General features: G+C 44.0%; 1 protein-coding gene across 2 annotated transcripts in view; it reads right to left on the reverse strand.

Moving 5' to 3' along the window:
• Positions 1–12,143, reverse strand: part of ccdc85cb (coiled-coil domain containing 85C, b) — a 51,416-nt gene extending 39,273 nt beyond the window's left edge. For both annotated transcript variants that reach the window (XM_069683652.1, XM_069683644.1), the window contains exon 1: positions 10,732–12,143. In XM_069683652.1, the coding sequence (XP_069539753.1) occupies positions 10,732–11,449 (718 nt within the window). In that variant the 5' untranslated portion in view covers positions 11,450–12,143. The remainder of the gene's footprint in view (positions 1–10,731) is intronic.
• Positions 12,144–12,917: the final 774 nt, after the last annotated feature.

Consider the following 12,917-nt stretch of genomic DNA (forward strand, 5'->3'; position numbering starts at 1 on the left):
AAGGAGTGGGAAGAAGTCGAAATTTATCTAATCCCACCCCTTCTCCCTGCACAATGATTTATAAATCTATAAATCTATCCTTCCTTAGAAATACTACTATTAATAACAATAATAATAATAATAATAATAATAATAGTAATAATGAACATGATTTATACTAAGTATACACCAATATATCATCTACATTTATAGAAAAGGACTAAGACAAAAGGACCTAACAATAACAAAACACAACATAAACTACAGCATGTATTGATGTACTGATTACTGTGATTTAAACACAAGTTTGCAGTTCACAATGTATTGCTCTGTATAGAAAGACGAGGTGCATCCTTGAGACGTATGGATAGTGAGTTTACTGCGTCCCTTTACAACATCACTGGGTCCTTATTTAGAAATTAAAAAATGGTGATGACGGTCACTCGGTCCACCCCGCGTAAGCGTCACAGCCCTGGTTACAATGACCAACAGTGTAGCTGGCGTCACAGCCCTGGTTACAATGACCAACAGTGTAGTGCTGGCAGAGAGTGATATGTTAATCACACCTTGAAAAAGTCCAGCAATCAGTGTTTTTCCACCAATATTATGTATATTTTTTTAATCACACTAATATTGTTTGGGTACTCAGTATCAGTTGTATGGGAACATCTCAATTGCCTGGCCACTATATTTCCTTACTCACGTTATCCTCTAATGTGTTCCCTACTTATATTCCTTTATACAGTATTATCATGCTTTTTAATCCATGTTTAAAAGCAGCCTTGCTCTGGTTGCAATGTGCTAATGGAAAATCCTTACATAACTGGTAACTTGCCTTTGTTGCCTTGCAAGCTAACGCCTGATTCAAAAAAGTGCTGATGTTGAAGTGTCCAAAAACAGCAGCAGAGGAGTGGAGCGGTGTGAGATCAGAACTAAAGAGGCCACAGTGCTGGAGAGGAGAAATGGCTCTAATTGACTGTCAGCAACGCCGTCTCCTCTCAGCGTGTGAGTGAGGAGAGTGTGAATATGCTGCCTGATGCCCCCTCTGAAGATAAATAACTGGCTTCATTTGCCTCATCTGACGCCTAACAACTCTATACCAAGCCATAATGGCCTTCTTCACGAAAACTGACTGCAATAGAAGCAAGAGGGTTGCATCTCTTCCCTCTTTCTTCCTTTAAAAACACTCTTAAACCAAACTCTACATGTCCACACTTTCAGTCGATTCTCCCTCCGTCAGTCCTCTTCAACATCTGCTTTTAAGATCAATCATTTTGGCGAACCAGTGTGTGATCTGGAATTATGTGCTGATGGAGTTAAAGCGGATTTGAGGGAAACCCAGGAACAACTCCAGAGTTTTGGATAATCAAGTGGACGTCCCTTATGGTGGTTCCAATAACAGTAATACCAATACCATGAATGTCAAATGAAGGGATAAAAAGTATTTGCCCCTAAGCCTAAATTTTCATACGATCAGCTTTCACCAAAGAGCTTAATGATTGTCGCAGTCACATCGGTGGAATCGAATGTTTTACATTTGGCTGAGTACAAATAAGAACTGATTTTGATCATCCCTTACAATCCGAGCCTAGTGAAGCTGGTCTGTCTCAATACGTTTCTGAAGGAATATTAACAGCCAGTAGATTGTCTCTTAGTATTTGTCAAAACTGGGAGGCAGGAAAACAGATAAATCACTTCTGAATAAATATTTAATGTGTAGGGCAACGTTGATGGTGCATTCAGAGTCTGACCTTCCCCATGTGACTCACCGACTCCCTCCTTAAATAGAGCGCAAGATGAAAGGAGTGTTACAGCATTTCAAATACTGTCTAGTTTGAGTAGGGGAGATTTAAGTATGGGTAAACAAGACTCTAAAGCCAGGCTAGCTGGTCTGTGAGGTTGCATTTGAGCTAACCTTAGCATGCTAACAAGCTCAAAATGGCAAAACAAGGTTAAGCAGGCCATGTTTACTATTTTCACTGTCTTAGCTTGGTGCTTTTGTATGTTTTCTGGTTACTTCATTTGATATGATGTTGGCGTTATAGAGAGCCTTAATTGTCAATGCATTTAACTTAAAACCACAAATGTGTTTCTCACGCTGGCACTAGAGGAAAAAGTTAACAGATAACCAAAATCTGTACGATTCATCATCTGGGAACCATGAATGTCTGTACCAAATGTTATGCCAATCATCCTCGTAGATGCTGACATAAGTCATGGGAGTATTGAAGAGTTTGCCCCACTAGTAGTGCTAGATGAAAAGTCAGGGGGTGACCAAAGCATCCTCTGGGGACCAGAAATGGCTACACCAAATTTCATGGTAAACCTTCCAATAGTTGGTAAGACATTCCTTGAAACCATGAAAATCCACAACAATCCCTTAAACTAGAAAGAATTATACATAAGCTGCTATTTAGACATTTCAGTCTAGATCAAAGAGGTGGACAGACTGACCGACCAACAAACCAACCAACATTGCCGTCCCAAGGCAAATTCCACAAGTGTGGCTAAATGCAAAGGAAACATGTCTTGGGAAATGGAAAAAAAAAGTGTTCTTAAAGTTCAGACAGACAGTCAGAAACGTCCTTTTCCGCCATCTTTCTAATATAAAGTGGATATCAATATGCTACAGTGACAGATGGCCATTGTTGGAAAGGAGGCGGAGGGCAGTTACAGTTAACCCCTCAAACTCAGTTACCTCCTCCTCTGTAACACAAGACCCCAACATAACACTCACATGTTCTCAGATCGGTTCATTCTTAACATGTTTAGAAAATCATCCAGCATTCTTTATTGCTTTGATTGATAACTTGTCCTCCAATTGTTTCAACTATCGCTTCTCACCGGGCTCTGAGCACCAAGATCAAGCCAAGAGAAACGTCTGTCACAAGCTCTTTCCCAAACCCAAACGGATACATGTTTTTCCAAGTTACACAGTCCAGTCTTGGCACTTAAACACGGCCTGCAGGAGGAAATTAGCCTCCAGACCAGCAGAGTAAGGTTACCTGAAACCTTCCAAAAAAACTTCCTGAGAATAGACCAACAATGTTGAGACTGTACAATTCATTCCAGATGCCGGAGCCGACCGTCAGAACTCCACATTATCTCATCCATCTCGAGGTTCCGCCGCCAGTTTCACATTTTCTGCAGGCGCTCCAGTTATGTCTCAACTACGACTTTGAAGTCATCATCCAAGCAACCAATCAAGTCGATATTTCATTATTGCAACAACCCAACTGAATTTCCCGTCAGCTTGCTCAAATGAGGAATTATGACTCTCAACCTGAAAACTATTGTGCCATTCCACATGGGACCCACCAAAAGTGGTCCCATGCCTACATTTCAAGCGCCAGAAAACAATCTATAACTGTTAAAACTCCATGTTGAAATGAGGTGACACTAGCTCTATCTAAATGCAAGCAAGGTGAAGACATCTGCTGACGCCAGTCTCCAATGTCACAACCTGAACCAAAGAGCTGACAGGCAGAAAATCCAGATGAACGCCTTGTTCCTCCCAGGCCCGCGAAAAGGAGCTGATGAAGAGGTGTTCTGTCGAGGAGTTGCTGACTTTTGGCAACCTGGGACTGTTCTATTGTCGAAGGTCGCAGGGTGTGTTGCATAGACAGAAAACAAATCGCTGATGGTGAGATTGTGCTACAACCCCAGATGGGTTTTTGACACTGTGCCACCTGAGCCCAGATACTCTCTCCAACGCCACTCCTGTGTCTCTAGTTTGCATCTTAAACAGCTGTTTATATCTTATCTATAATATAGATCAATATGAGGCTTGCCAGGGGTGCAATTTGGTCATAAAGTTTTAATTAAGTCAGCAAAGGACAGTGGGGCAGAGGACAAGTGAGGGTAACCTTGATAAAGTTAGTGAACTATCATTATTGTGACTGAAAATGTAACTTTGACCACGCCCTTTCTGTCTCTTCCAAGTAAGCTATGTCACCCTAACAAGCACACACACATGCACACACACACACAGTGCTGACCTCCCTCTTGCTAGTAATATTCTGCACGGGTCATCCAGCATGGAGGCCGCCTATGCCCGAACCTATCCCCATCCCCCTATCCCTTACTTCCCTCCGCTTCAGTGGCTCTGAGGCTAGGCGTGGGCGCCGTCCACTCGCCCCACTGATCATTGCTGTTGCCCCGTGCGACTGAGCGACCCAGCCCCTCCAGCGGCCCATCGGAAAAGAAGGACACACTTTTTAGATCAGGACGGACGAAGCCTGAGATAAGTGGCTGAAATTGCCTTAATATTGGTAGTGAAAGATGTCATAGAAGACCTCATAAGCATTAAAACAGCAGGCAGAACTTTTGTAAAAGGAACCTGCATTACATTTCATAGTGGGTCCGTGTCTACGTGTGCGCCGGCTCTATAACCTCATTCTGTCGTCTGAGTGCTGTGATGATGGGAAAGAACGGACAGCGCATCAGACAGCAGGTTCACACGGATCGAGAGAGGGACGGGTGCAGATGGAGGAAGAGGAAAAGACTGGAGGAGCGTCTCAGATAAGAGAGGAGACAGGGGAGGTAAAAGTTCAATCCAGCGACCTAGACACACACGCCGTCTTTCCTCTTCCGTCCTCCTCTTTCCACGCAGTTCCTGCTGTGACACTAAGAGGAGAGAGACCCACTTCCTCCTTTGTTTATCCAGGAATGTGGGACGTCCTGACAGGCTGGCTTTTCATTGACAGTACACAGCTGAGAGTTCCCCCTGTGGCTCTTTTTCTCAGTCTCTCCTGCATGTGTGTGTGTGTGTATGTGTTTCTACTCCATTATCTGTGTTATCAGTCGACCAGGCCTCACACAGGCAGGCGGGGCGCTAGGAAAAAAACGCAAGCCAGAGAGCGCCAGACGGGCCTGTGATCCAGGAAACTATCGAACAAAATAGTTAATACAATTCAGTCACGGCAGACGTTGGATTTCTGATTATAATATATAAGAATACAAGTGTTTCTCCCATTCTGTATGTGTTTCATTTGCACACTGAAGCTAGTCTAATGAGCAGCATTTCGGTTTGGAAGACGTGTTTTAACATGATTTAATTATAATTTTCACAATTATATTAAACCTAAAAGTTGTCATTTCAGTTTAGTCGCCAAGTCCTCTTTTTTTGTTGACAACGCACCTTGAAGGAGTTGTGATAAAAGTGCAAATCAAACCGTAGGGGTGGGGCCACAAGAAGCAAAGTCAGCTTCTTGGAACACAGAGAAACGTGTATCTGATTGTGGACAAACAGGAAATCAGCGACAGACACATCCTATTCCTGCTTAGACGCCCTTTTACAGCCTGCAGACACGCCACACAAAGACTTGAAACCACAGCCGAGAGGAAAACACCATTGTGTTGTTGATGCGAGGGTTTCCTTTGAAAACCAGAAAGGAGCTCACGCAGAGAAACTCCAAGGCTCACTTTGATAAGCTGGCTGTGATTGAGCGATGTTTATTTGAGAAAACACAAGAGATACTGAGAGCCTGACTGATTCTTTGAAGAGATCAAGCTGGCTATAAAGATTTTTGCTGTGATTTGAATAAAGAAAACAGGGACTTTGATTGTCTCAACTATAAAATGTGACCTCAATCTTTCAATTCAGCTCTCAAGAAAGCGACTCAAATGTGTGATCTGACTTTAAAAGCTCCCTGATAATTCACCTCAAGAGGGAAAACGGCTAAATGCTACAGGGGAACATGAATGTGAATTTAAAGGCACTGACTAATTTCAGTGAGCATGATGAAACACAGACACACTGGTGGCCAACTGGGAGGGCTGGTTTTACAGTTTCATTGTGAGCTTGTAGGTCACGTCACTCCCCGGGGGCAAAAGGAAACAGAGACTGAGAAGAGGGCGAGACAGAGAGAGAAAAACCTCTAAATCAGAGAGGGGAAAAAGTTCACATCACTGCGGCACCTCATATTTTAAACTCACACACACACACTGAAAGGCAAGGTGCTAATGATGCCAGTTTAAACACGCAATTTTATGACCTCTCACCGAGTTAATTGGCACTAATTTGAACCTAATTTGAGCCTAAGCGAGAAGCCAGTGCTTCCCAGGAACAGCATGACTGACTTACAGGAACAGAGGTCTGAGCAAGCACTCTCCTCTTACGTCCAAAAAACACATATGAGGCAATTTCAAATGAATTGCTAAAGGTCTTAATCTCCGGTGAATCACTAACTTATCCGACTGGTTTCTGAGAGCCACGCGCAGCTGAAGGTGCTGACAGACTCATGGTAATGACGTCTGAGAAGTGTTGCGGCTAAATCACAACAGGAGGAGGCAAACTCAAAATCACCTATGCAGAATGTCTGGCTGTAGAAGATTGGTGAGGTGAGGTAATGACTGAGGGCTTGCTGGTTAAAGACTGAAGCTGGGGAGCTAACCGCTAACAAACTAGCTGGACGAGACTATCAGCAGCAGCAAGCTCCCTGAGATACCTTTAAGTTATCTTTTTTGTGCGGCAATGTGTAAAACACAGATTAAATCACAGAATTTAACAATGAAATGTAAAACACGGAACGTCAGCCAGTGAGCCTGGAGGGAAATACGCCTGATACAAACTGTCAGCTGGTTAAAAAGCCATCAAGAAACTGAATGTAGCTTTTAGCTCAAATTCCTCAGAGCTATTTTCTAACTTACAGTAAAATTTGGTGTATAAGACGCACTTTTAATACTTTTTTTTTCCATCTAAAAAGTGGGCTGAGTCCTATATACCGGTGCGACCAATTTACCGTATAAAACGTGGAGAGAGGTTACGGTGTTATACCCAGACGACGACGCTAACCACCAGTGGTGACGTCACATCTCGGCATTAAACTGTTTCCGGGTCCGCACCGCTACAACGTCTCCTATTTACAATGTCCCGCAGTGCTGTTCGGTGTTTTAAACTAACTTGATTGTTGCTAACGTTTTGTCACGGACATGCACCTTCATGATCGCCATCGCAGCTGCCACCCTCACAACAATCAGCGTTACTTTAGGCTGCCAGCTACCGCTAGCTACTGGTACCGGTAGCTAGCAGGATTGCAAACTCAACATGGTGAAAACAGACGGTAGGCTGTGATTTGTGTGTGTTTGGAATTAATTAATTGAAATAGTGTTGGAATAACTTATATACACGTTTTTATTAATGTAGAAAACCTTTTTCCCTCTGAGATACACCCCTCAAAGAAAGACTGCGTCTTATATTCCGGTGCTACTTATATTCCAGATTTTACGGTAGGAATTTTATTCATCCAACACATGATAAGAGATCAGAATCAGAAAACACGGCATTTTGTTAACAAAAAGAAGCAAAAAACAGAAATTAGGGGGAAATTTTTTTTACAGATTTTACAGCGTCCTCTATTTTTGTACTGCTTTCCATTTCCTTACATATCAGCTCTGTCAAAATTGCCTGCTATTGGTAACCAGCATGAATTTGTGGGCATTACTCTTGCTGTACTCTTTAGCTACGTGAATAGGGAGGGAGGCGAGGAAGAGGCCACTGTAATCTTTTAATTAATGAAGGTCCGCGGTTTTAGCGTGCTGTGTCCAAATGTCAACAGAAGTTTAACATCTCACTGGCCTCTGGCACACACGTGGAAAAACAAACACGCGCCGGTTTGTGTGAAAGTGAAGGATGGGTCCACCAGGGCTGCACACAGAGTTCTCCCCTCACAGCTGGACCAAAACCCATTTACTAAATCAATGTTTTATTTACCGCATGTTTGTATTACTGCAGGTTTAATGTGTCACTCCATGTACATGCGGTGACCTAGCTCAAATGAACAAGGGTGTTGTAGTAGACGGATTATATGGGTTGAGCTGAAAGTCATTCATTAAACTGATAACATCACAGGCATGGAGAACTTGACAAAGCTTTTAATACAAAAATAAAGTGCCCGGCTGCACTCTTCCTTTCTGTAAAACTAGCTTATTATGTTGTAGTCAGCCTGGGTTAAAGAATTCCTCTCTCTCTCTCTCTCTCTCTCTTTCCTGCTCTCTGCCTTGTTAAGAGTCACTTTATCTGCTGAGTTAGAAACAATGTTCCTTTAAAGCCATTTGGCAGCTAAAGGCCAGCAGCACGTACGAGGGTCTGCCAAAGGTCAACAAGCATTATTGCAAAGAGGATCTTTATCAGTTCATCTGGACAATGTCAAAGCAGCACTTCAGTGTCTCGCCTGGCCACTTTGTCTTAATCCATCACAGCTACACTCGGTCCTTGCGACACTATAGGGGAGCCCGATGCCAGCGCTCTGCGACAGCATCATATTTCAGACTGGAATTGGGTTCCAGACCACCTAAGGCGAACGCAGACGTGGAGAAGTCCGGAAATAGAAGTCACTATTAAAGGTTATGAAACACAGTGGTTCTCGATGTAGCCCCTGCTGTTCTTTCTCTTTTATTTCTTTAGTACAGAAGCCTTTGGTCTCCTCACACACACACACACTGTCCAAGTAAACATGCACACACACAGATTGTAACCCCAAAGGAGGAGGATTGGGGGGGGTTTGTCAGCCATGTCAACGCACAAGAAATTCAATTAAGCAGACAGCAGGATGTCTCCGCAACCCAACCTCCTTTGAGCTCAGTATGCCCTCCAACAGTCCCCCCCGCCGCTCCTCCCCCAAGCCTCCCAGCCAACCCCTTACCACCGCTCAGCCACTCCCCTAACACCAACAAGACCTATTGAAGGACCTTTGCTGGGCCCCCTTTTATACTCTCTTCTCCCACTGCCTCCTTTCCCTCAAAAGAGATGGACTTCTAAATTAAAGACGATTTTAAAAAAGTCAAAATTGTCTGTAAATGCATAAAATAAAAGCCTCAAATAACTGGCTGGTTTTACTGCTAGGACACCATCACATTCATCCTCCTCCTCCTCTTCCTCCGGTCTGTGTGTGTGTGTGTGTGTCTGGCAACCAGACAGATGCTGTTCATTTAGCACTTGAGCGCCGATCCTCGAGCTTGTCTCCTAAATGCCCAGGGGAAGCCACTGGCATTCGCACAGCGTTAACTAAAGTGACTCTGCAGACCTCACACGGCGAGGAGAGCTGACCTCACAACATGGTCACTCCGCTCCGATTTCAAGCAGCCAATTGAGGAAATCTGTGCGGGTGAAGAATTTTCCGACTGCTCAGGCTTGTAGAAGCTATCAGCAAACTTTGAATCGGAGCAGGTTTTTGAGATGCATTTATTGAAAGAAGTGATTAAATACTTAACCTCGCCTGCCTCTGGGTGCAGTTATCTTGTGTTACAGCAGATTAGTATCAATGTAGTGTTTGCTTTGTGGCTGGTTTTTATCGATTGTTTTCTTTTTTTCTCAACACTCTGTTTTCTTTCCGCATTGGACTTACTTCGAATTACGTGAAAGCCTGAAAGATTTGTGATGCTCATCTCTGTTTGGGACGAGATAGCATCAAGCTCATTAGCAGTGCATTGGTTTTAACAATGACAAAATAACCCAGGTCTTTCCCATGCTGGCTGCATCATGTGCGTTTGAGTGTATCTGCTTGTCATTGACAATGATGAACACACTGAGCCAGGGCCTTAGGGGCACACAATGTCACACACATCCAGCAAAACAGTGGCTTATAGAGGAGCCTGGGCCGCTGCAGACACAATATTGATGTTGCGTAATGACAGCCAATCGCGGCCTTAAAATGTTGGCATGCGAGTGTGTCCCTTCCTCCTGCATCCTTTAGATGTGTTACCTTCACGGTTTCAGTCCACAATTCCAGGACTGTCCCGTGAATAACAAGCGACCTATGTAATCTGATTTGTAGCTGCTTGCTTTGAGCTTCTATATGCTGCTGCTGTCCCTGTAAATCAGGGTAAAATAAAAAAGATATGAAATTTTTACTGGATGGGGGATTTTCTTTTTCCTATGCAACAGAATTTATTCCCCATGCCAAACAGATCATGGCGAGTTATCAGCCAGTGTCCTAGCTAAACGAGGCTTAGTGTCCTCCTGTTCCATCAGGGCTTTTTCATCCCAGCTCGGAGCTTTCAGCCGTGTATTTAGGTCTTAAAACAGGGACATTGATTTCTGGTCCCACGCCACGCATTTCAAACGGGCCCGAAGCAGACGTGAGAGCTCTTCCACAACCAAAGACGACAACGATAATCAGTGAACGACCCCAAAAAAATCAATTTGCTTGAGCCCCCCCCCCCCCCCCATCCTTTAAAAGCCATTTAGATAAGTCCTCTTCCTTGAGGACCACGAGTGCAGTGACCTAAATCAGTGCAGATTCAAATGATGGGGTTGTGTGGGTCTGAAAAGGCCACTTAAGGATGCTGTGTGTGCATGTGTGTGTGTTATAATCACCCCAATCAAGACTTACAGTGAGGTTAAGCCCAGGCCCCCCATGATAATCCTTCACAGCAATTTTGATCAGCATATGCTGTCAGTGCAATCACAGGCATATGGTCACTACGCATATGTGTATTTTGAGAGCAGAATTACAGAACTACAAGATGTTTACTATAATTTCAAGAGGAATCAAAAGGTTAACAACTTGTTGCCCTTGTTGAGAGATATTTTTATATTAAGGCTAACTTTTAGCAATTAAAAACACCATGAGATGTATTTCTGTAAGACAACAAGGCCAAACAGCTTTTATTTTGAAACTAATCCCTGGCCTGGTTGGTTGGACTCTAGGAAGGGCTTCTTCTAAGGCCTCTTCTTAGGCGTCTGTGAAGTCTGCATGCAGATAATGTCAAACAGGTGTTTCCACAGGTGGAAATAGAGTTGCTACTCACCATTAAGTCCATTGGGGATGCTCCTGTGATGGTGCGGCGCTGACAGGTCATCCATGGACCTCCTTATGGTGGGGCCCATCTTACTGTTCTCCGTGCTGGGCTTGTGTATGTGGTTGTGGTTGTGGTGGTCGGGGCTACCAGCGCTACCTGTGCTGGAAGTGCTACTCCCGTCTCCAACATCCCTGACCGTGCCGGTGCCGCCGTTCAGGTTGGTTAAACTGGACTGACTGTCTATGGAGCTTCTGGACCCTGCTCCGTTCCTCTCCTCATCCAGCATGAGGATGATCTCCTTCAGCTCAGAGTTCTCCCTCAACACGGTCTCCTGGTTGGCCTCCAGCTCCTTCAGCTTCATCATGTAGGTACCCACCTCCTTCCACATGGCACTGGCAGTGTAGCGGCCGAAGCGCTGCCACTCTCGGGACAGCTTCTTGCCCTTCTGTCGGTCGTCGTCCAGGAAGCAGCACAGCTCCCGGAGCTCATGGTTGTCGTCCTGCAGCTTCTGGTTGATCTCTTTCAGGCTTCGGATTTCGTGCAGGTGCACCTGCAGCCGCCGGTTGATGTCTTTCATCATGTTGCCATGCTCGATCATCAAGTTCATTTTCTCGCTGTCAACCCTCCTTAATCTCCGGACCAGCTCCTCTTTGCTGCACCGCACAAGCTCATCGTCCGTCAGCTGGCTCAGCTCATCCTTCGCTCCCTCGGACGGATTTTTAGCCATGACTGTCTCTGCTGCGAGTCTCTTTGTATAAACGGTGGCTCGAAATTAACTGAAAAACTAACCAAGCCTTAACTGCGGCATTGTGTTAAAATACATTGTCCAAAATATTAAAGTATAGTTCTGCCCTCCTCTTCAACAGGCCGATAATGAAAAGGAAAATATTAATGTGATGCTATGGCAACCCGAGCATGAACTAAATGCCCTCGGTAATCTTTTAAAAGGAAATATCCTATATGAATCCCCGAAACAACAGCAGATATTCACATTCCGTCAAACACGAAAACACATAGTTCAAAATCGATTACCAGAGATTTTTAGGTCCTGGCCCCGAGTCCTGTCAGCACAACAAACCGCGTCCCATCGCAATGTGCGTTGATTCCGCTGGACATCCCTCCATTCAAACGATGATACACAGAAAACACTAAAAATAAAAAAATGTACCGCTCGCTAAGACCTCATTTAAACTACAATGTAACAATTCTCGTAAACACGACACCAATAAAAAGCACACTTTCCTCCCGGTGGTGCTGTGCAGAGCGCGTTTCGCTCGGATATAAGCCTCTTTACTGAGGTGCTGTTGTTGGTGGACGGAGGACTCAAAGCCCTTCAGCCAGCCAGCTCAGAATTAGCAGTCGACCCCCTCCTCCCCGTCCAAACACTCGGGTTTGAAATCATTCAAGAGGATTTCAGCCAAGACGGCCAATCAAGACGCAGGAGCGGAGTGGGCAGCAGGTAGATGAAAAGTGCGGCGAAGCCTCAGCAGGCACGAGCTCGGCCCTCTTAAAGGAACAGTAACACAAGTACAGGCAGCACTTACGCAAACATGTATTATTGTTTTCGAAAAAATAAGAGTAGGCTACAATTACTGTGGCTTACAAAGCTGAGCTTACGAATATTTTATTGTAACGTTTGTTATCGCACGTATTTTTAACTGTTCTGTCTTGTACATTTAGTTTTTAATTTACGTAAAGCTTTGCTGTTTGACTTCTGTTGGTAGACCGAAGGGCTTAGTATTTCGTGTGAACCTACTTTTATGCAAAGGAAAAGCTGTGCAGTAAGTAATTTGACCCATTTCTTTTTTTAATTAAAAAATAGCTTTGACAACCGTTGTATTGACGTCAGCCTCTGACTTCAGTGAGATTCACCTCATAGCCATCTTATCTTTAATGTAAAAAATATATGTAAACAAACTCCTGAACTGAGGCTGATGAGTGAAAACTTTTGAGTTTTAATCCTCTGAAAATTGCAGTTTAACAGGTGCTTTTGAGATTTCTTGGCAATGTCACAGCGCCACCCTGTGTACAGGGTCAGTAATAGCTAAAAACACAACCAATCACTTCATTAAAAACAAGACACAGCAAATAAGTATGAAATAAAACCACGTTGACAGGCATTTAATTAATCAACAGTTTATTAAATTGTAGAACAAACGAAAATATATTTCTGCATTAATAGAATAATAAAATGG

Source organism: Semicossyphus pulcher, unplaced genomic scaffold, assembly GCF_022749685.1.
Source record: "Semicossyphus pulcher isolate SPU_LCO1_2020_fin unplaced genomic scaffold, fSemPul1.0.p SCAF_11, whole genome shotgun sequence".
In the NCBI taxonomy this organism is placed as follows: domain Eukaryota; kingdom Metazoa; phylum Chordata; class Actinopteri; order Labriformes; family Labridae; genus Semicossyphus; species Semicossyphus pulcher.